Source organism: Emydura macquarii, unplaced genomic scaffold, assembly GCF_026122565.2.
Source record: "Emydura macquarii macquarii isolate MOO-44397 ecotype Brisbane River unplaced genomic scaffold, CSIRO-AGI_Emac_v2 contig_1876, whole genome shotgun sequence".
Taxonomy (NCBI): Eukaryota; Metazoa; Chordata; order Testudines; family Chelidae; genus Emydura; species Emydura macquarii.
In genome coordinates, this window is record NW_027132013.1 from 14,426,172 (window position 1) to 14,451,441 (window position 25,270).

At 38.9% G+C, this 25,270-nt stretch overlaps 1 protein-coding gene across 4 annotated transcripts in view; it reads left to right on the top strand.

Annotated features, from left to right (window-relative positions):
* The window catches only part of FUT8 (fucosyltransferase 8), a 278,111-nt gene that overhangs the window by 160,224 nt on the left and 92,617 nt on the right, over positions 1-25,270 (top strand). For all 4 annotated transcript variants that reach the window (XM_067557732.1, XM_067557733.1, XM_067557734.1 and 1 more), the window contains 2 exons: positions 21,790-21,905; positions 22,024-22,189. In XM_067557732.1, coding sequence (XP_067413833.1) covers positions 21,790-21,905; positions 22,024-22,189 — 282 coding nt within the window. The remainder of the gene's footprint in view (positions 1-21,789; positions 21,906-22,023; positions 22,190-25,270) is intronic.

The window sequence follows — 25,270 nt, forward strand, 5'->3', positions numbered from 1 at the left end:
TTGCTTCAGGTTGGGGGGCTGTCTGTAAGTAAAGATTGGTCTGCCTCCCATGGCTTGAGCGAGTGAGGGATCATCTGCTAGGGTAGGTTGTAGATCCTTAATGATGTGTTGGAGAGATTTTAGCTGGGGGCTGTAGGTGGTGGCCAGTGGTGTTCTGTTGTTTACTTTGTTGGGTCTGTCCTGTAGTAGGTGATTTCTGGGTACTCATATGCAAACTTGACACAATCAAACTGGGTCTGAATAGAGACTTGGAATGGTTATCTCATTACAAGAAGTAATTGTCTCGGTTCACACATTCTCACCTTCTAATCAATGGTTGTGAATAGGCCTCATCTACTCTAACTGAATGGACTTTGCTAACACCTAACCTTCCCCATTGTTGTTCCTTACCCTTGGATGTATATACATATATATATATATATATATATATATATACATATATGTATATACATAATATATATACACACACATATATATATATACACCCCCTATCTGATTTCTATTTCTTGCATCCGACGAAGTGGATTGCAGCCCATGAAAGCTTATGCCTGCAGAAATTAAATTTGTTAGTCTTTAAAGTGCTACAGGACTCTCGTTGTTTTTGCTTTTAAATTGAGTGTTTTATTATAAATTTATTATTCTATTTCCAGGAAGAATTCAATAGAATTGAATGAACACTTGCCAGATCATGACCACTTATTATTAGTGTATGTTTCATAGACACTTTCTGTAGGCAAAAATGAATTTGCTGCTACAATTTTATTACCATTTAAGAGAAGTTGAGTGAGAAATAATCAAAACACTGTATCATTATTAGGCTGCAGAGACTATAGTGTTCCTTGAACTCTTTCTGAATCAGTAAAGAAGATCATGACATGGCTCAAGAATGGCAGATAAGTCTGCCACTCTTTTACCTAGACTACATAATGGGGGTGGTGGGAGGAGAGGAGCTTGCATGATTACTTTTCTGTAATTTCTAATTTTATTAAGAGTGAATGTGTACTTCTCAACTTCCCTTATTCCTGTCCCATCTTTGAGCTCCCTTTTGCAATATATTTTTGTGTTGGCATGCATAATCTTCTTGTGCTCTCTTTTGCTGTGCTGTACAGTTACCTTCAAATTTGTATTCTGTGAGGAGACCACACTGAAATCTGAGCTGATGCACCTTATTACATTGTTGGAGACAGCTCCACACTCTACCTTGTTTCTAGACTTTTGGCAGATCCTTCCTACCAGCACAACCTACTTTCTTAGCCTCAGTTATGTGCTTTTCCTGGTGAATGCTCTAAAGCTTGTCTCTTCACCAGAAGAAGTTGGACCAGTAAAAGATATTACCTCACCCACCTTGTCTGTTTAATATCCTGCGATTAACTTGGCTAAAAAATTAAAACCTTCAGGTTCCTGGAGCTGTGGTCAGTGGCAGTAGGATTGGAATAGCAAACAATGCATTGCATGGACTATGAGGTGACCTTGATCATTTCTGTGGCAAGCCATTTCTACTCCACTTCTCCCATAGAACCTTTGTCCTCACCTGAGAGGAATGGGGAGATGACTGAAGATGCAGTCCTCACCTGGCAGACAGCTCATTTCACTTGGTGTCACTATGACTAAGGTAGAGACCAAAGCTGAGATGAGCACATTCAGGTAAGGGGTACTGAGTTCTCACTAGTACTCCCAGCTATAACCTGTTTTGGTGGATTTCCTGAACTTCATATGTAAGGATTCAGAAGTGACCAGCTCATCTCCCCATCACCCTTCCAAGATGTACATATATTCAGTTCAGGACAGAGAGAGAGTGTGTGTGTGCGTGTGTATTCTCAGTCTCCTTGAGCAGCTGGAATTTTAGAGTTCTAGAAATTTCTGAGGGGTATGAATGCTCCCCAGAGATGGAAGCTCCTCTTAACCCCAGCTACATCCAGAGGGTCAAGAAAGTTCTGAGGCAGGTGGATGCTCCCAAAAGAGGGAGAGCCTCCTCAACTCACCTGGTTATATAGCAACTCATGTCTTAACTTACAGAGGACTCTAAGAAGTGTCTTGAAAGGCGCTGTCAATTCTGGAGGCTTGGAGGGAGGTTCAGAAGTCAGTGAAGCTGATGAATTGCCTGGGGTTTTCCTATAACTCACTCTAAAGGAGAGTGAACTTGTCTCCTCTCAGAAATAGGTCCACTTGAGAGTGGTCTTCATCCTACTGTAGAATTAAGATGGCCTTTCTTTCAGTAGCTTACACTGGAAAATCAGATGACTATCTGATCAAACAGATCCTCCACATGCTTTGTGTCATGTCATCCTTCATAGATCCGGTTCCATAGGCTAGAAAGTACATTTGGCCCTGCTTCATCTTCTCCTGGCTCAGTGAGCCCCACATGAAGGTCCTACAGGCCAAGAGCATCCCAACTTCAGTAGTCTGAGTACTTCCTGCTGTGGTAGAAGCCTCCTCATGAGTCTTTCCATAGCGGGTGCGTTTCCTGGATCCCCGGGACCTGTAATCATCACAAATGCGAGTGTAAGGAATTGGCTCCACATAAGCAATATGGGCTGTGCTATGCATGCTTCAAATACATTTTATTGTATATCTAAGCTCTTATTGGACTTTTTCCTTCTTTCCTTTTATATTGTCACTCTATCAAATTATTTTGACACCATACCTTAATGGGTCACAGCTGAGGATGCCAAATTCAGGACAAACTGCTGAGGAGATAAGGTAAACTCACCACAAACTGGTGGTTATTCGATCATTAAATTATACCATCCCAGTAACAAAAGTAAACTTCTGTCTCACCACATTGGTTAACAGGAAGTCAAAGATGCAGTCTCCTTCCAGCCTTTACCTCATCACCCAGACACTGGACTCTATGATGAGTGGTTACTGAAAACCAATGTAATAAAAAATAGGGTTCTTCTAATCCCAAGAGATCAGCCACTTAGCCAAGCCAATATATAACTCAGATTTTACCCAGTGATCACGCTGCTGCCAATCCTTTAGTAACTAAAATTGAAAGGCTTAATAATAAAATGCAAGAAGAAGGAAGTTAATAATGGTTAATAAATCAGATACATACAAATAATTGCCAAGTCCTTGTATCAGGTTTGTAGCAGTGATGGAATAAACTGCTGGCTTGTAAAATCAAAAGATTGGAACTTCCTCAGTTCATAGTTCAAAATGCTCCTTCTAGTTGTAAATCCACAGTCCAGAGAATCAGGACAGGAAAGAGGCATCTCAGGATGGAGATCTCTCTCTATAGAGGTATCTCAGGTATCTTTTATATCCTTTGCCATGTACCTGGAAATTTATTGTCTCAAACACAGCTCGCAGCCTCTGTTTGTGCAAAGTTACTGGCCTAAGATGCAATCCAGGATCACATGAGTATATCACATGTCCTTACATGGCTTGATGACTCACAGGAACAGCCATTGCCCATATTTTTGCTGAGACATCCACAGGAAGAGCTATCTGGGTGGGATGAGTTTCTTCTATGGCCCATTGTTAGAGTGAAATGTCTTTAATGGGCCATCATAAGTATCCTCCCTTAATGCAGATTTTACCTGGTGGGTTTTACCCAGAAATACAACACATATGTATGATACCAGTACATAGCCAATATTCATAACTTCAGATACAAAAATGATACATGAATATAAACAGGATAATCATACTTAGCAAATCATAACTTTTCCATTCACACCTTATATGATATACTTTTTACAAGATTTGTTGCAACTGTATAATAGTGGCAATATCAATTATATAAATAGTCATATTAAATCATACAGCATCACACAAGCATAACAAACTGTCTAGATTGTGGACCTATAGTTTTAGATGAAAATACTGACACACCACTTTTATCATTATCCTGAAACAGTCTTATTTATTTGATGAACCTAAATTTTTTTTATAACTGAAGGTAACTATAGGTTGTATGCTCATAATGATTATTTTACATTTACAGTGACAACTGATTACTTGATGGATTATGCTTCTACCCAGCAGCTTTTTTAAATACTTAGTTGTTTATATTTTGGCGAAGTTAGAATATGTACAGTAGATGTTTTCTATTGGACAAACCTGCCTTATGAAGGAAGTGCATAGTGCATATAGGGCTGTGAGTCGGGATGTGGGTTCTATTCTAGACTCTGTCACTGATATGCTGAGTGACCTTGGGCAAGTAATTTAACCTTTATGTGTCTCAATTCCCCATTAATACAATGGGGATTATAAAACTCTTTTATAAAGCCCCGAGAGCTACTGATGAAAAGTGCTGTAAAAGCACTGCTTTTATTTATTATGTAGCAAAGCCTTTAGTCAGCTGCAGTCATACTGTGCATTTGTCTTATAACCAATGAGCCTTAGGGTCTTTAATCCAGTTGATGATGTTGCTGGAACAGCAGTGTCTTTTTAAGAAAAATATCTGTGATGAAAACTAAAATAGTAATAATTGACGAAGCAGACTACTGAACCATTTAAATTATGGGTTCTTGAAAGTGCACTTTGTCAACAAACACTACTTTTATTTGTGGTGATCTTCAGATTCTTAACTGATACTATCAATCAAAATAGATTTAATAAATTACTAGTGGATAGCAGTCTTATAATAAAATATTAGAAGAATTTGTACTTGGAAACAGTATTTGCTGCTTCTAATGTTTTTCCTATTCAGACAGAGGATATTGAGCCAAACACTTAAAGGACATTAGGCATCTAGAGTGGTCTGAGATGTTGGTCAAGTGAATGTCACTGTTTATGCCAGGCAAGTCTTAAGAAACCTTAACAGATTGCCTAGTTTTGAAGCTTTGTTTAAAACATCTGTTGAAGTGTCAGACATCTGTTACCAGAGTTTGGTGAAGAAATCAAACTGACAGCCATTTTACCAGTCTTAATGGCAGTCCCTGACTGTACTGTATAAGCATGTTTGTAAGATTATTCTTTTGATCACTGAAGAAAATTACTGTATCAGAAGAGTCGATTCATCATGGGGGGAAATCACGGGGGTGAGTGGGTACAATAGAAGGCTGAAAAAGCTTCAAAGCAAAAAAATGTTTTTTGAAGCTGGCAAGTTAAAATTAAGCTTCAAAACTATGTCTCATTCTCTGAGTGGTGCATTGCCAAATTTCATTTGAAGACAATAAAGCATTATTTTGCTTTGCGCTTTCTCATCATGCGTGCTTTGCTTCATCCTCTCTACCACATATTGGGTTTTGTTAAAAGAAGATGAGGTGAGAAAGAAAAGGGTGCATATCTTAAGGTTATTTATTATGCTTTTATTTAGTAGCATCAACATTTAGAAAAATTTTCTGTACTGTAAGTGAACAGTTCCTAAAAGCATTTGATGCTATCTCAAATTTTTGAAAGTACAGTTTTTTTGGCTGTATTTTTGAAGAAATTCTAGTTGAATCAAATTTTAAAAAGCATTTAGAAATTTGAAGGTCAACTCAGCATTTACTTATGTTTGTATTTAATGCTCACTAAGATATTAACTAAGTCTTTCTTTCCTATCTGGCTTAAAAATCTTTGCATCTTGTTTTTAATCCTGCAAGATAAAAAAAATACTTAATTTTTTATATTCATTTAACAACCAATTATGGTCTTCATGACATTATGTCCATTGTAAAAGTGTTCCAGCTCGTCTAAAGTACATGTTTATGGACTACTTAGCTTGTTTAATTCTTTACCAATTTATCGTTAATCTTTTGCTATATCATAGGAAGAAAATAAAAGCTAACTTGGACTTTATCCTGTTGTCAAAATCAAGTCATTTTATAAAGTTGAAAAGTTTTATTTACATTGTTTTTCATTATTTAATCTCTGCTCCTTTCTATACTTTCTAGTTCCTGCCAGAAATGGAAGTACCAAAACTCCGAGAGGCTGTTTTCATGATATTTTCAAGTCAGTTTTTTAGCTGAAAAGGTGTTTTTGTTTTTTTTTTTGAAGAAGCATCTCACCACTCAATATCAATTCTCTTAATGCCTTGTTGTAGATGATCATTTAAAGGTTATGGTTCCCTCTATACTGATAACTTGTAGTTATCAGGGAAACAAGTTGGGGAGTACAAAAGGAATCTAGAGGAACTGAGTGACAGATAAGAGGAAGAATAGAGAAGCAACGAGAGGAGAGCAATATACAAGAAAGCAACAGAGAAAATATTTTTTTACTGAAATCAATTAAAATTGACCATAGAAGATGTGTATGTAGTTTAGAAAGGTAATGTGAATAGTGAGGTTATCTAATCTATCCAGTTTCTTTTTGTTGTTGTTTCGCCTTCCTTCATTTTGTCTTGAAATGCTTTTCTTTCTGTTCTGTCACATCTCTTCTCCTCCTCCCCCACCCCTCCGGCATGGTTGTATTCCCGCATATCTTCTCATGTTTTTTGCATTAAACCAAACATGTTAGTTCCATGATTTTTATTTGGGATGGGTTTATTTAGGATAGAAAAGGGAAGGGAAGTGAGTGAGGGGGACAGAGTAAGGTGTGGAGTGAAGCTGAGATGAAGAGACTGGGAGGAAGGAGAGGGTTGGAATAAACAGCCAGTCAAAGTCCAGTCAGAATTGTAGACTTGCCGAAAGTCCAGAGGACCAAAGATCCCTGCTTTCGCTGCATCTGCCCCTACTGGCTGGAGTTTGTGGCTGGCTCCTCTCTACAGTTTTCTCCCAAAGACAAATGGCAGGTGAGGCACAACCTGGGTCTTAGTGCCCCCATCATCTGTATGGGTGAGCTTTGTTTGCACAGTTCTGGGTTCAGAGAGGTACGGGGAGTGGGGGTAGGGGTAGAGGTTGGCCCTAGGTCATCCCAATTTTACTCATAAGAACGGCCATACTGGGTCAGATGAATGGTCCATCTAATCCAGTATCCTGTCTTCTGACAGTGGCCAGTGGCAGGTGCTTCAGAGGGGACGAATAGAACAGGTAATCATCAAGTAATCCATCCCATTGGCCATTCTCAGCCTCTTGCAAACAGCAATCTCTGCGTATCCTGGCTAATACTCATTGATGGATCTATCTTCCATGAATGTATTGTGACAGGGCCAGACCGCAGGGCTATGAAAGGGTACTGGAAGGCATGTATATTAGCCCCAGGCTCCATAAAGCCCTCTTCCCTGGGTAACCCAGCTGGGGCTAATTGAAGACAGTTGGGCCAATTAGGCCACCTGGAGCCTATCAAAGAAGCTGCCCCAGCAGTTAAAAGCCTCCATTTCAGGCAGGCCAAAGAGGCTGAAAGGGAGTTAACAGCCAGAGGAGAGGAGGCAGAGCAAAGCTAGCAACGCAGAGCACAGAGGAGTGAAGTGGAGCAGAGCGGAGCGGAGAGGAGCTGCCCTGCCCTGCCCTGCTGCCACTGTAGCTGCAGGGCTTGGGACTATCATCCACGGCCGCTACTATACTGAGACAGAGAGGCTCCAGCCGGGGAAGACAACACAACCCTTCACGCCGGTACGAGGGAGCAGTCTACAGGCCGGGGGGGCCACGGACAGGCGACCCAGGGAAGGTAGTAGGTCTCCAGGACTAAGCAGGGCGAGACCACTCCTTGCAGGGTCCCTGGGTCGGGGGCCCGGGGAAGAGGGCGGGACCGGGTCCCCCTCTCCCCCTGCACTCCCCTCCCTGCCGCACCACTGGCATAGCCGCTGAAGCGCAGGATCCACAGGGCGGGACAGGCGCACCCTGCCACAGTATCTAGTTCTTTTTTTAACCCCGTCATAGTTTTGGCCTTCACAACATCCTCTGCAAAGGAGTTCAACAGGTTAACTGTGAGTCATGTGAAGAAATACTTCCTTTTGTTCTTTTTAAACCTGCTGCCTAATAATTTCATTTGGTGACCCCTGGTTTTTGTGTTATGAAAAGGAGTAAACAACACTTATTTCTATACTTTCTCCACACCAGTCATGATGTTATAGACCTCTATCATATCCCCCCTTACTCATCTCTTTTTCAAGCTGAAAAGTCCCAGTCTTATTAATCTCTCGTCAAACGGAAGTTTTTCCATATCCCTAATCATTTTTGTTACCTTTTCTGTACCTTTTTTCATTCCAATATATCTTTTTTGAAATGAGGCGAGCAGATCTCCATGCAGTATTCAAGATGTGGGCATGCCATGGATTTATAAAGCAGCAATATGGTATTTTCTGTCTTATTGTCTATTCCTTTCCTAATGAGTCCTAACATTCTGTTAGCTTTTTTGACTGCCGCTGCACCTTGAAGGGAAGTTTTCTGAGAACTATCCACAATCACTCCAAGATCTCTTTTTTGAGTGGTAACAGCTAATTTAGATTTCCATCATTTTATATGTGTAGTTGGGATTATGTTTTCCAATGTGCATTGCTTTGCACTTATCAACATTGAATTTCATCTGCCATTTTGTCGCCCAGTCACCCAGTTTTGTGAGATCCCTTTGTAACTCTTCGCAGTCTGCTTTGGACTTAATTGTCTTGAATAGTTTTGTATCATCTGCAAATTTTGCCACCTCACTGTTTTCCAGATCATTTATGAATATGTTGAACAGTGTTAGTCCCAGCAGAGACTCCCTGGGGGAAACCCCTATTACCTCTCTCCATTCTGAAAACTGACCATTTTATTCCCACCCTTTGTTCTTTATCTTTTAACTATTTACTGATCCAGGAGAGGACCTACCCTCTTATCCCATGACTGCTTACTTTGCTTAAGAACCTTTGGTGAGGGCTTGTCAAACGATTTCTGAAAATCTAAGTACTCTAGATCACCCTTGCCTACATGTTTGTTTACCCTCTCAGAGAATTGTAGTAGATTGGTGAGGCATGATTTCCCTTTACAGAAACCATGTTGACTCTTCCCCAAAAAAATCGTATTCATCTATGTGTCTGATAATTCTGTTCTTTACTATGGTTTCAATCAATTTGACTGGTACTGAAGTTAGGCTTACTGGCCTGTAATTTCTGGGATCCCCTCTGCAGCCTTTTTAAAAAATTAGTGTCAAATTAGCTATCCTCCAGACATCTGCTACAGAAGCTGATTCCACAGTTAGTTAGTTCTGGGGGGGTCTAGGTTGGAAATTAGGAAAAACGTTTTCACTAGCATGGGTTACCTAGGGAGGTGGTGGAATCTCCATCCTTAGAGGTTTTTAAGGAGTGGCTTGACAAAGACCTGGCTGTGATGATTTAATTGGGGTTGGTCCTACTTTGAGCAGGGGCTTTAACTAGATGACTTTCTGAGGTCCCTTCCAGCCCTAATCTTTTATTGTTCTATGGGATCTGTTCCCTCTCCTCCAGTTTAATGTTCTCCTTCCTGAGACTTTCATTTTCCTCAACAGTACAGAGGGTGTCATACTGGGGGTGGGACCATTCTACTGTGTCCCAGAAAGTCTCATCTATGTACCTCTCTGTCTCCCTTAGTTCCTCCAAGGTGATTGATGGGTTGAGCAGCAAAGCACCTTGGTTGTCTCAAAAAGTTTGGCACCAAGTGCCTCATGTTCTCTGTGGGATATGCAGATTAAAGTCACGTCATCTTTCTGGTGGATTGACCCAGCACCAGTGTAACTGATGTTCCTGTGCCTTTGACACTTCAAAGAGCAGGATGCCCTGTTGCCCATGGAGATCAGAGCTGAAGCATCTCTGGCTCAGAGTGCTAGTATCTGTGGAGTTGTGCATTTTCGCTGCTTAGGACTCTAGTGTTTGTAGAGCTTGGCAGCTCAGTAACTCAATGCCTTGGTGTTCCAGCTCCTCAAAAGTTCAAATACTCTGGTGCCGAACAGGCCAAGCACCATGGTGCCTCTGGAGATCTCACTATGGTGTCTCAGGAGCTTAGTACCCAAATGGTTATGGGCCTTGAAGCTCTTATACCTGTGCAAGTCAGTGCCTTGGGGCTCAGTAGTTTGGTGTATGTAGCACTTGCTTCTCCAGTGCCTCCACAGCTTGGAACCTGTTAGTGGTTCATCGCTCTGAGGCTTAAGTAGTCCTGCACTCCAGCATCTTCAAAGTTTGGTGTGTTGGATATTGGTGTCTCAGATCAAGGCACCTCAACATAGAATGATAGAAATATAGGATGGTTATTCCCATGCAATAGACTGTTAGATTAGGGGCTGGGGTAAGAAGGTTCCTTCTAAAATCTCTCTCTAGCTAAAGGGAATAAATGTTAAAGTGAAAGCCTTACTTAATACTTTATATTTCAAATGTTTTAACTGTTTTTTCCTTCTTTTTCTGTATCTTTTATGAAAGGTTAAAAAGATTTTTAATGGCGTTTGCCATGGTATTAAGCAGAATGAGGTCTCTGTATACAAAACTCCAAATCTTGTTTAATATTGTTTAATGTCAGACAGTTACAGAGTAATGTTAATACCTTTGGCCCATATATTCCATCTAAACTAATACAACAGCCCCACTTTGTTTGGGTCAGGGAAGCAACTTCTCTCAAATCTATGTTAAGACTCATTGTTTTATGGGATCTCCATGGAGTTCTGAATGAACTCCAGAAAACACTTCCTAAATTTCTCTGGCCTGCAGAAGCGATACCTGAGGAGGACATGTGGGGGTCACGCTCTCCCCCCCCATTTGTGATTTGGCTTGTATTGATCATGCTCACATGAACTGAGCATGCTCAGTAACATTTCTGAAGCTGGCTGCCCTCAGTCTACCTCCCCTCTGTTGGAGGCATGGGTCATCTCTGTTGGCCTGGTTAGTGCAAGTGAGTTTTACAGGATTTCTCAGCTAACACTTCTTATTTCTCAGCTAACAAAATATGCAACTCTTTAAGGTTGTTTTAGACTTAGTACTTGTTTTAACCTTAAATCTACCTTTTCAAGTTTAAGGTTATTAGCTAGAATTTTCAGAGATCTTCCAATGGCCATTAAAGGCACCCATGTTTGCAGGGGATGTAATTAGGAGGTGAGGAAGGGAGGCTGAGATAATGTTGTACTAGTTATTCATAGACTTATGTGATTAATAGATTTTTAAGGCCAGAAGGGATATTGCAGCATCTAGTCTGACCTGCATAACACAGGCCATAGAATTTCATTCAGTTCTCCTGCATTTAGCCCAATAACCTGTTTCACTAAATCATATCTTCCCGAAAGGCAACTTCTTGATTTGAAGACATTGAGTTGGTGAATCAACCATTTACCTGGGTAGTTTGTTCCAATGGTTAATCACCATCACTATTAAAAATTTATAATATGAAGTCTGTCTTTAACTTTCAGCCATTGGTTCTTGTTAAGCCTTTCTCCACCAGATGGAAGAGTCTTTCAGTCTTCTTTTTCATAAACTAAACAGATTGAGCTCTTTAAGTCTCTCACTGTCGGCATTTTCTTCATCACTCAAATCATTTTTTACACTCTTTTCTGTATCTTCTCCAATTTTTCAACATCCTTTTTAAAATATGGACGCACAAGAACTGGACCCAGTATTCCAGTATTGGTCTTGTCAATACCATTTACAGAGGTAAAATTCCCTTCCTACTTCTGTTTATATATCCAAGGATTTCATTAGCCCTTTTTACAACTTCATTGCACTGGGAGCTCATATTGAGTTGCTTGTCTCTTGGGAGTCCAAAATCCTTTTCAGAGTCACTGCTCTTCTGGATACAATCCCGGATTCTGTGGGTGCTGACTTAATTCTTTTAGATGTGCAATTTTGCATTTGGTTGATTATAGTGCATGTTATTTGATTGGGCCCAGATCACCAAGTGTTCCAGATGGCTCTGTATAACTGCCGTGTCTTCATCACTGTTTATAACTTTGCCAACCTTTGTGTCATCTGAAGATTTTATCAGTAGTGATTTTATATTTACTTCCAGATCATGGATGACAAAAATTTTGAATAGCATTGAACTGGAACTGATCCCTACAGAACTCAACTAGTAACTGCCTGTTCATTGGTGATTCCCCATTGACAGCTACTTTTTGATATGTTAGTTAGCTAGTTCTTAATCCATTTAATGTGTGCTTTATTGATATTGTATAGTACTAAGTTTTTAATCAGACTGCGGTGCATTAAGTCAGATGCTCTACAAAACTCTATCTACACAGTTATCATTATCCACCAAATTATCAGATCAAAAAATGAATTCAGGTGTTTTTGATGAGGTATTTTCCATGAAACCATGTTAACAAGCATTAATTGTATTCCTAACCTTTGATTGAATGCTATATCAGTTTTTCCATTGTTTTATCTATAGTTGATGTCAGAATAACTCATCTATAATATCTGGATCATCCTGCTAACCCTTTTTGAATGTCAGCATGTCAATATCACTTGTCTAGTCTTCTGGACTTTCCCTGGTGTGCCAAGTTTTATTAAAAATTAACATCAGTGGGCAATATAGCGCCTCAGCCCACTCTTTTCAGACTCTTAGGTGCAATTTAATTGGGCCTGTTGATTTTAAAATGAAGATAAAGATATTGGGTAAATTCCTGGCCCCACTGACTTCAGTGGCGTTAGGATTTCAACCACTATCTCTGCCATTTTCTCCAATTGTTTCCCCCAGTTGCCAGCATTCTCTCCTTTCATTTTCAACCAGCGAACAGTCATCCATATCCCTGTCTCTGCTAGATGCTGATACAGCCTATCAACTGTACCATACAACTCTAAGGATATAGAGATATAAGGCCAGATCATCCTTTGTGTAACTGGCAATCCAGGAATTCTTCTGTTGAGTATGTAAACATGAGTGAGGTTGAGATACATGGAGAATTATCTTTTAATGGGATGCCATCAGATTTTAACCAAAGATGATGCAAAATGTTATAAATTTAATGATTTTTTTCAATATTGTATATTAAAATTGATCGTAATAATCCCATTATGATTAAATATAGGAAATCATTGCATACTTTTTTCAGCAAGAGATTCTTTTCATCAAATGACTTTTAATTTTAGACAGCAGTCCTGAAACAAAGATCTTTGATTTTTAACATTTTAATTTGTATTCATGTGCCACAGACAATTGTACTTGTAACATTTTAAATTATTTAGATCAAATAAATATAGGTGAAGTATTCTGGGTACACAGAAGACACAGCATAGTGTCTGTGAGATGCATTGAAGCCTTCCTATTCTTTCTATGGATCTGATGTAACAACCACAAAAATGTTTGCAATATATAAAGACAGAAATGGATAACTAGAATTTTCTACAAAGTATGTGTTATGGTCAAGGCACACAATATATCTAGTACATTAAATGCATGTATCCTCTAAGACATCTGGCAAGTTACTTGCCACACACCTATGATAGTTGAGTTTTCGCTTACACTCAGGTTCCACACATATGGAGAGATCAATTGCTAGCTCAGAAAGAGATCAGTTCAGAGGAAACTTTAATTGCTTGTTGTTCCTATAATCCAGGGGTGGCCAAACTTGCTGACTCCCCGAGATTCACCTATCCATCCCCACTGGGCAGAATCCTCTAGCCCCACTACCCTGCGGCAGGGCAGAAGCTCCAACCTCCCCACCCCAGTGTGGTAGGTGGAGAATGGGTGGGGGGGCATAAGAGGTTCTGCGAGCCACACTTTAACTGTAAAAGAGCCGCATGCAGTTTATGAGCCACAGTTTGGCCACCCCTGCTATAATCTGTAAAACATTCAGTTTGTATCTTGTCGAACCTGCATTCTTTTTAGATAAAATTAATCTCAAGAACCTGATTCTTACACTGGAGTAGGAACATATTTGAGAAAGGGAGGGAAAAGGGTAAAATAAAATCAAACCTATTACAAACACCAGTAATATTAGACATAAGTCATACAGGTCTAAGCATTTGTTAATGAAGGACAGAAAGGTTTCTAACTTGGGGAAGAGACCTGTGCAGCCATTAAACCACTTCGGGGCTGAGGCCGCAATAGAACCAGTTTCAGAATCAATGAGCTTCAAACAATCCATTGTGGCTCTCCCCTCAACTGCTCAGCACTTAAGTATCAGTGAAGCCTTAACCTGTGGAGTTTAGTGTTATATGCATATCAAAGGAGCCTTTGATACAAGGATATTTTTAAAGAGAAACAAAGCAAATTAATATTTTAAAATATTTTTGTTCTATTATAACCCTGTAGAATGGCTCCGGTCTGAAGTTGGGTGTGGCATTGGGCTGTTGCAAAGGACGTGTGTAAAACCAGGGGGGGAAATTTTTTGTCAGTAGTTATATGATAAACATTGCTGATAAACAGATACTTTTACTGGATCAGCATATAATTCTAAAGACTAAGGGCTAGATCTTCAGCTGGTGTAAAGGAGTATAGATCAATTTAAATCAATAGCCCTGTGCTGATTTACATTAGCTGAGGATTAAGTCCCCGAATATTTGTATGTAGGTCACCTTTAATATTTCCCTTCAAATTTCAGTTACCTGAGGTTTGTCCTATTGGTTCCGTCCTCTCTCTAAAGTTTATCTTGTAGAAGAGTAAAGTTACAGCTTGTGTTCTTTATGCTTATTTGACCCTGCCAGTTGTCCTGTTATCTTAGTAAATTGTTTCCTTCCCTTAAAACCCATTGAATTAAAGGAAAGTATCAAAGAAAATCAAATCGTAATGTTGATTAATTCATTTAGTTGACCTTCCAACTCCATGCCAATAGCTGAGAAAGAGCCAAGTAATAAGAATCAGAACAGATACAGTAGATTGCTTTTAGGAATTTTTCACATTTCTTTGTAGAGAAAATTTTATTGCAACTTGTTAAAATACTCAGATGCTGAGAAAAAAATTAAACCTCTTTTCCTTAGGGAAGTCTGATATGCAAAAATAAATAAATCAAATTGGTTAATATTAGTATTTTGTTTTAAGGTGAGATTATACAACCTGGAGTATTCTACTCTGCTGTAAAATTTTCTTTAAAGCCAGATGAACCGTGAATAGTTTATTCAGAGTTTACTTTTGTTTTAGGATTTTTTAAGGGATTCCTATGTATCTGTGAGATCCCTTTGTTTCATAGGGATGACAGTCTTACTTTTAAAAAATACAACTTTTATATCCTAGGCAAAAACTTTATTTGTCTCTGTTATTTATCAGTTTCTTCACTCACTAAAGCTTTTCTTTTCCTCCAGTGAAACTTGGGCTCCAGTGTTGTTATCTATTACGTTGAAGTCTTGGACCTATTGTATATATCGTACCAGTGCTCCCTAGCTAAATTTAATGTTATCATTATTACATTTTTTGTTTCGTTTCTTGTGCTGCAGAATTGCTGATTTGAGGATGGCTATGGTGCTGACATTCATCTGTGTTACCTGGAGATTATGTGAAAATGGTTTTATAATAAAACGGATGTTTTAAACAAAATACTTTTTTTCTACTTGTATGGTCGCTTGTATGTGCAATTGTACCTCTAAACAGTGCACAAAATATCAAGTAAATATAATTATGGAGACTCTTTGAGAACTGTTAAATGTTTAAGATCTGACTGAAATATTTTCAGTTGCTATGGTTTCATATTGAAAAAATGGTTTCTGTTTACTACGAGTTGGCAGGAAACAGCATGCAAAATTGTTTTTTGTTTTCTACCAGAAAAAAACAACACTGCATAGTACGTTAAGCATATGTCAAAAGGTTTGTGGCTTTCTTATTTATTTTTTAAATTGTCCTTTTAGTTTATGCTATTCTTATACTGATAAAGATAAATAAGCTTATACGTGAAAAGATATATTTTACTAGAGTTATATTGACATGTTCATCTATTGTTAAGGTTGTGTCTTAGTTTAGCAGATAGGTTGCTAATTTTAGAGGTTGTTAGATGTCAAAGTTTGGTTTGGACTTGTAACATCATCTAGAAAATTTCAAGCAAGTGGAACTGTTAAAAAAATGTTATAAAAATGTACTTAACATCCAGTGCTTATAATCCAAATCATCTACTGGAGCTTGTGATACGTTATCAGGCATATGTGGAAGTTGTCTGGTGCAAAGACATCTCAGTGGTGAGCTGCCTCTGTGTCTCATATGCAGTTTACCAGGTATATCTGTGGAAGGCGCTGATAGGCTGGCTGTGTTGGCTGAGGAAAGGAAGTTGTTTCCTAATTTTGAGACTTGGGGAAAAAAAGCAATTCCAAGTGTGATGAGGTAACCAATTCAAAGGAGACAAAACTACAGGAAAGAAAACCGTATGGAAATGGTGGCAAAATCTTTTCCCTACTGCCTTGAATATATGTTATCATCCCCATTTCTTGCTCATGCTCTGGTGTGCACATGCTCTCTCTCTTTTAAAGGTTCTCTGGTCTACTTGAACCCTTTCCTTCAACTCCTTATCCTCAGAAGCCTCACTGCCCCTCTCAGCAGTAATTGCAATATAGTAGCCAATTTCAATTCACTTTCTTTTGTAAAAATCTAAATTTGGACTATTAAATAGCTCCTAGCTTAGCTTTTATTGTAGAAAAGTGACTTAAATGGATCTAAATTATAGCTGAAATGGCAGCCTAGTGATCCTTGGTAGGGGACAATTTAAAACTGTTATTTCCCTCATACTGCCCCTTACTCTTTTCCCTTGCTCCTTGTCACTGAGTTGCTCTTCCCTTTAAGGGACGTCTAGGCCCAGGCTGCCTGTGATGAGCTAATTTCTATAGCCGGCATAGACAGCAAATTGGATAATGAGCACCTGGATCTGATAAAAGACAATCAGGACGCAGTTACAGGGACATGCTCAGAGAGAGAGGAAACTCTCCCAAGGCAGAGGAGTTCCTAGAACTGAGAAACTACATTGGCTGTGCAACTCCTGAGCCCAAGGGGAGAGATTTTATTTCAAGTTTATTTTGGATTTAATTAAAGTAGAATCCCAGTAGGGAATTTAGTCTTATATCCGTTTGGATTTAAGGGACCCTGAGAGAAGAGAAACTGAGGCAGGAAAGTCCATGCAGCACCATGCTAGGTTAGCAGGAGGTGCCACAGGATAGGCATGCCCCATAACACTTCCCGAAATTGCCTCTTTTTACGCCCCCATCCCCAAAGGTTATGTTAAATATAAATATTCTATACATTATAATGGCCTGGCAATACCAGTATAAACAGAAGTTATGACACAACCCTAACTAAAGGTAGAACTTTCTAAATCCTCTAAAATCAACATGCTTAGGTGGATTCCATTGAAATTTGGTGTATCTCAGGAGGGTGCAGGATAGGGTTAGTGATCCAAATTTAGAGTCATTTGAGATAGGGGTTGCAGAGATATAAGCCCCCCAAGCCACTTTTCAAACTTTTTCAAAACGTTTCTAGATATGTTTTTTTGTATTTTGCATAGAGCTAGAGATCAAACTGTTGATGTGATACAAGTCAAAATGGTCTTAATTTGTTGAGTTTTACCCAGGATAGTGCACAGCATCCACTAAATCTTTGAGGAATCCAAACTGAGAAGGGTATTTAAGAAAATGTACATTTTGCAGTGTGCATACAGCAATACAAAACAACTGCTAAAGGATCTCCATTCCTGCCTTTTTATATGCTTTAAAGTTTGACTCTTGTAAGTGATCTGAAATCCAAATGGCTACTTGGATTGCTTTGAAATTTGGTGTGCCTCATGGGGGTTTGAGGGTATCGTTAATGATCAAAATTTGGGGTCATTTGACTAAGGAGTTTCTAATTTACTAGAAGTTTTTGGCCCCTCAAAAAACTTTGTTCCTGCTGCCTTCTACTGTTAAACTGAGAGATACTAATGACTGGATGAATCACAGTTCTTACTGAGATTGAGAATTCACCCTTCAATTAACATAATTTAAGGATAAATTAGTCATAAGCCCCCACCTGAGACAAAAGGAGTTTTGGACTGAGTGACAGGAAGCTGCTGCAATTTGAGTCATGGATGACAAATTTATTTTGGGGAGGACATAATCTTAAAATCTTTGCGGAAAAAATTAGACATGTGAATGTTTCCTGAGAGGAGAGGAGTTTTAGGGGGTGGAGGAGTGAGGGAATAAGGAAAGAGGAATTTGAGGCTGCAGCGAAGGTGGGGTGTCATAGGAATGGATGGTAGGGGAGGGGAGAGAGGTTGAGGGCTCAGGTGAAGGAAGTGTGGAGCTAAGGGTTGAATGAGTGGGATGCTGGCAAGGAAGACATGGGGTGATTGACTATGGGATAGTGGAGAATAGGGGAAGGCGCACTTTTCAGCACCCCATTCTCTCTTTCGGCATGCGTATGCCCAGATCTGGTCTTATTGCCCCTTTAGGGGGTCTGAGCCCACTCGGTGTTCTCCTCATATGAGCTTGGATATGGGAAGCTGTGCCACTCTGTGGGTTGCCTCGGCATCTCTTACTGCCCCCATGTATATTCCAGAATGTGGGAATCTCCATCTCCCATTACATGACCTGGGATGTTGGGGAGAGTTGCCCTTTTGGGAGGGTCTAAGGCTCCCCCCCCACTTGCTTCCCATGTGAGCCAAGATCTGGAGAAGGCCTGCCACTTCATGGCTTCATACTTCATGGCTATCACCAGCTGTAAAACACTCAGAAGTGGTATGACAACACCCACTGAGGTGAATGGAGCCAGTCTCATGTCTCAACTATTGTTTCAGGTGGTATTTATCTCCATGAGGTGTTCTTATCTAAGAACACCACATTGAGATGAATGGGCCACTTCATGCCTTTGAAAGCTTTCTTTGCTGCAGAGTAGCGCTTTCCCTCTATCTTTCCTCTTTAAAGGATGATGCTTCTAAATGCTCTAAAATATGCATGCTTTCATGGATTTTATTGAAATTTGCTTTGCCTCGTGAGAGTTAGTGACCCAAATTTAGGATCATTTGAGTCAGTGGTTCTGGAGATATAAGCCCTGAAAAAATAGCCGTGTCCTAAAAAGTTTCCAGATGACTATTTTTCTGCAGTGCTAGAGATCAAACTATTGCTCTGATGTTGGTTAAAATTATCTCAATTGGTCAACTTTTACCCCAGGTAGTGCATGGCACCCACTAAATATTTGAGTGACCCAAATTGTGAATGGTATTTAAGAACACGTTCACTTCTTTGCTTGTGTAGATGTGAAGTTTGGAAGGATTACAGTCCACATGTCCGAGTAAAGAAAAAAATAAAGTGAGAGAGTTCCTATGCAGCCACTATATGCTTACTTAGATAGTTCAAGGGAAAGTGCTGACGCTATTGTTATGGGGGAATACCCTGCTGTTTCTACTCTGAATCTTTGTACACACATGCAATAAAGAAAGATTTAAAAACTCGTATTTCTGTTGTTTCAACTGCATCTTGAGTTTTTTTAGGGGCTTTTTGTACTAAAGAAATATTGGTTGAATATGCTTTTGTGGATTTCAGAGCAAGAGAGCAAAAGCTCTTTCTAGCCTTTTTCTGCAACACTGATATTGCTCTATATTGCTGTATCCAATATAATCAATGTATACGTTTGATAATGGCTTGTCTAGTGCTAGATTTATTTTTTTTAATTGAAGTTTAGATCCAATATTTTGTTTGAAATCACCAGCTAAGATTATAGATTCAGTATTCATACTGATTTTGCCGTTTTGATATTATGCCAACCACCGATCCATTAGAGGTAGTTGATATGCAGTTAGTTGATGTTTGCAATGAAGATTTATTTTAGTGTTCTGTACATTGTCAACCTTCCTACTGTGAGACTGACACATTTTGGGTTCAACCCAGACCAGTAAGGAGTTGTCAACATCTGCCCTGTAATCCTAGGTAACTTATGTTTTGCTCTTGTGGCTCACTGACCAGATACCAACAGGCAAGTATTCAGTTCCCTGACTGTATTCTGTGCAGCTCTGGTTCAGCACTCTGAACCCAGCAGCCTGCCCATAACACAACAGCCCCACCCTGGTCTCTGCCAGCCTTGGTTACTACTTTTAGGGTGACCCCACTTCTAGTCCAGAATTTCTCCAAAACTGTCTCTCCTGAAGTGTCCAGCCCTCTCTTGGAACACTCAGAGAAGTAATAAAGTTTGTTACTTCTTTAAAAAGACAAAATCACTGCTTATTACTTTAGCTGGAGTTAACAATCATTTCAATACAGACATCGCATTGTGTTGGTTTAGATTAAATGTAAATTAAGTTTATTAACAAAAAGAGGTTTTAAGTGAGTTCCAGGCAAAAATGGGTTACAAGCAATTGAAAATAAAATATGCTTTCTAGTGGCTAAGACTTTTAACTCAAAAAACTTCAGACTTGGTTCAATATAGATTTCTTACCAGTCTTTCTTCTTTCCAGCCATGGCTGATTTCTCTCAGACAGGACCTTCCACAGAAGTATGAGGTGCTGGTTTCCTTATCTTCCTAGGTGAAAGATGCCCAAATGACTCTGTTTCCCTTATATCTCTGAGTTCATTATTCCTGCTTCAAGAAGCAGTATAACCTCGTGCTGTTCTTCCCAACCTGTGAATTTCCTACCCCCCTGCTGATTTGTATGTAAATAGGGCTTCTATTGTTTTAATTCCACAATGCTGCACAAAGTCTGGGGGAAAATCTGTTTCTCCCTGTGTTTGGTCACAGACTTTAAAGCATAATATTAATGTGTATCCATAATTCTTCATATAGTGTTAATGCTTCAAAATGGTATTCATTACCAGTGTGTTACAGGCTGTCATAAAAGACACTACTTGATACACTTTTATAATACAGTAATATTATATACAATCGGTTGATTCAGTTGCTGCTTATTTGCAGTTCTGACCCCTGGAAAAGGCTGTCTCCCCAACTCGCTATATTGATGACTTTATTTACCTTTTATGTAAATGTATCTTCATTGTCTCTGCCTGACAACCAGGCTGATCAGACAAACAAATACACATTCCTTTGTCTAAGGCAGACTGGACCTATGCATTGCTTTCCAAACCATATTTTAAGAACATAATTCTAACACATATCCAGAACTCTTTGAACCTACCCCATATGTACATCATGAAATACTATTAATGGTGATTAGTGAGTCATAGTTTTCAAATGATATATTACATTACCACATTTTAGGTATATATTGTGACAACAGTATGTTAAGTTTAGTGAGTGTAACTGGCCTGATAGGAGTTGCTGTCACAGAGTGGTGAACCATCCATGGGCCTTTGTGTCACAGAGACTGACAGAAATCTATGGGGACTAGAAGTTTGACTCCTGAGCATAGTTCTAGCATAGTACAGCACTATCCAGACTCAAAACTTGCTGTCTCACACCACTCTCCTCAGATTACAAATATTATTTCATCCACATTCCAGCAAGTGCCTTTTTGACCACGATTGGGAAAGTAGATCTTGTTGTCTTGACTTCATTTATCACTTCATTTCTACATTATTATTCTGTACCCATCTCTTGAATGAAGGCAGGGAAGAGGAAGTTTTAAGAGCTATTGTAAAGATAGTTGAGGACAAAAGACTACTATAAAGATAACATCTTATCAGGCCAGTCAGTGGATGTTGGCTGCACAATATTCTTTCCCAGAATAATGTGAAATTATAGTTGCTGAAGGACGACAGAGCATCAGAAATAAATTCTTTATCTTACTTGGAAAAGCATTCCCTAATCTTAAGTGAGTAAGTTCATAAGAAGGGAGTACTTTTCATTTGTCCTCCCCCTATTTTCTCCTAAGAATAACCTAATAGCTACATCTAAAGTTTGTCTTGATACAGATACCTGGCCAGAAACCATCAGTGATTACCATAGCAGTCATGAGATCTTGAGTTATCCTAATACAGTTGTGATAATCGGAGTATCTTGTGTTATACTGAAATTTTTCATTTAGTTAATGAACTTTAATCTTGTTTGTAAAAATTATTGCTGACCTGGGAAGAAATTTCTGTTGGAGTTTTGTTGGTTCTATGTGTGTTACAGTACCTGAAGTATTATCAATAATTACTTTTAGCGAAGTAAGCTAATATTACATAATTTATAAACCTAACTGATTGCTTTAATTTTCTTCCCTGTGCTCTAGGATACCAGATGGTCCCATTGATCAGGGGCCTGCTGCAGGAAGGGTACATGCTTTAGAAGAGCAGCTTTTAAAGGCCAAAGAACAGATAGAAAACTATAAGAAGCAAACAGGAGATGGTTGGTAGATATATATTTTCCTTTATTTATAAAACTCTGATATACAGTATCACAAATATTTCAATTTTGTCATGTACCACTTCACTGGAAATGCTGACATGTTCATGGTTTTTAATAGCAGGCTTGGGGAAGGACCATGAAATTTTGAGAAGAAGGATTGAGAATGGAGCCAAGGAACTTTGGTTTTTTCTTCAGAGTGAATTGAAGAAGTTGAAAAATTTGGAAGGAAGTGAACTCCAAAGACATGTTGATGAATTTCTATCTGATTTGGGTCACCAGGAAAGGTACTAGTGCTGGTTGTATTATATCTCTATTGTATTAAAGACTACAAACTGATTTAAGGTGCTGGAACATTAATTAGATTCCTTGCAAAGGGGGAATTGCTGCTGTTTGGATTAGAATATCATGACTGGGACATTAGCAGCAAATTTTATCTGTATGGTAGGGACCATTGAGTAACTGTACTGTTTTGTCCATCTAGTCTTAAACACAAGACGGAAAATCCATTTTTATATATATTTTTAATTTATAAGTGGGAAACCTATTAGAGTTTATTATGGCTGCCTGCTCATAGTTACTTCTCTCTTTCTTTCTATGACACCTACCAAAACACACAAAACATTTACTTATCTTTTTTCAGTATTTTAGAACGGAACGAATTATATTGTTCATCAGCATACAGTAAAATTGGAATATCATTAAGATGGGAAGATGTCCTGATAATTTCAGGAATTAAAGCCTTTTAAGAAAAAATCTATTTCTCCTCCTAATTAAAGGTTAACAGAACATTTAAGATAAAGATATAACTTTCCTTTAATTGCATTGGCCTTATTGTGCTATATAGAGAAACCTGAATTGTGTTTGCAGTTGAAGCTGATCCTGTGTCTTGCTCATTACTAAAAGTATCTTTGATGTGAAATTTGTCTTTCATGTGAAATGAAAACATTTCAGTGCTAGTGTGTTCATGCAGAACAAAATGAATCCAAGAATCATGATAAATACAGTGAAAACTGTCCTTAGGCATATTATATTTAAAAGCTTATGTTCCCAGTAGGATTCTGGTCACAATTACTGTCTCATTAGAGAATAATAAAAGAAAAATCGTTGTGTTAACACAACTTACCACTGTGAACAACCCCCCTTGCTTTTTTTTTTTTTTTTAACTAAACAAAGAGATTCTCACACATTAATATCAATAGCAATGTTTAAAGGAGTTCTGAAAAAAATATTTCTGTTCTTATAGGAATACCTAGTAAAAATCTTCTTTTCATTGAAATTCATTTTTAGCAATCATGACTATTTTTAATTGAAAAATGTAGCATAGTGCGAATTTAAAATTTTGGAAGACAGTGAGGAGACATGGTCTACTGATTTTCTAATTTGATCCTTCAGAACCTAGGATGTTTATAGATTCATAGAGTTCAAGTCCAGCTAAGGGACCACTAGATCAGCTAGTCTGATCTGTGTCTCATAGGCCATTAAATTTTGCCAAATTATCCCTACATTGAGCCCATTAAATTGTATTCGACTAACACATAACTTGTGTTTGGCTAAAGCATATTTTTCAGGAAGCCATCCAGTCTTATTCTGAAGACCTCAAGAAATGGAGACGCCACCCTTTCCCTGGGTAGTTTGTTCAAATTGTTAATCTCCCTCATTTTAAAAAATTGTGCCTCATTTCTAGTTTGGATTTGCCTGGCTTCAGCTTCCATCCATTGGTTCTTGTTAGGTCTTTTTCTGCTAGATTAAAGAGCCCTTCATAACCAGTATTTTCTTCCTGTGAAGGTACTTTCACACTAATCAAGTCACCTCTCAATCTTCTTTTTCCTAAACTAAACAGACTGAGCTAGGTCTCTCACTTTAAAGCATTTGCTCCAGCCCTCAAATAATTTTGTGGCTCTTTTCTGCACCCGAACTGGATGACATAGTATTCCAGTAACGGTTTCACTAATGCCGTATATAGAGATAGATCTCTATTCCCACATATTACTTCTCTCTTCATACATTCCAAGGACTACATTATACCTTTTTGCCATAGCATCGCACTGGGAGCTCATGTTGAGTTGCTTGTCCGCTATGACTCCAAAATCCTTTTCAGAATCACTGCTTTCTAGGATTCCATTCTTCTTGTATGGCCTTTATTCTTTCTTCGTAGATGTATAACTTAGAATTTAGCTATATTGAAGTGTGTTTTGTTTGAATGGGTCCAGTTACCAGCAGTCCCGACTGCTCTGTGTGACTGACAGATCCTCATTGTTATTTACCCATCCCTTTGTGTCATTTGCAAATGTTATCAGCAATGATTTTATAATTATTTCCAGATCATTGATAAAAATGTTGAATAGTGTCAGGTCTTGTAACAGTCAATCCCTGCAGAACCCCGCTAGAAAAAACTCATTCAGTGGTTCCCAACTGATAACTACTTCTTGAAGTCAATCAGTTGGCCGGTCCTTAAACAATTTAATGTGTGCTTTATTGATAATGTTTACAGCTAATTTTTAATAAAAATGTTGTGTGGTACTAAGGAAATCGCCTTACACAAGTTTAAGTGTATTACATCTGTTCAGTATGAGCATCCACATGGGCTAGCTTCGCAAGTAATTACTTAGGGTTCCAGGCAGGTTTCTATAGCTCACACTGAAGTTTGCGCTGCTGCAGCTTCACTGTTCCAGGAACCGAGTTAGCATGATTAAAGCTAACTGCAGTCGTGCCCTGTGATTATAGTCTAGACATATCCTCAGATACAGACATAAATTATACAGATTAGAAGAACTATCTACACTTTTTATTGAACATTTCTGGTGAAATTATAAACACCAAAAGAGAAGCTTGAGTTTCCAGAACCTTGATAAAAATTGTAACAGCCCCAGTTTGTGCACAGTTTATTAGGGCATTTCTGGATAAACAGTTGGGCTTTGTCTACACTATACAGTTTTGTCAACACAAATTACGCCGACGATCGTAAACCTCCATAATTGCATCGCTTGTGCTTGTTCACACAATGTTCCTCCTGTCAGTGGAGCGTGTCCACAGTTGGTGCTCTAGCATTGACGGTGAGAATAGTGCCCTGTGGGTAGCTGTCTCATTATGCTACTCACCACCTTCTGCAGCTAGGAGTTGTGGGAAGGCAGAGTGGATTGCAGTGCATCATGGGTGCAGGCTCAACCTCCCATGATGCAGTTTTTTCCTGTCCCATCATTCCATGGGCTTCTGACTGCGTTTCACGCCATTTTTCAACAGTCTCTGTTTACTGTGAGCCTACCACCTCTGCCTGAAAGGATGGATCCTGCCCTCCTCTCTGCTGTTGTGATCGTTGTTACGTACACATTGCAGCTGCTTATGCAGTATATCATGAGCTCCTAATC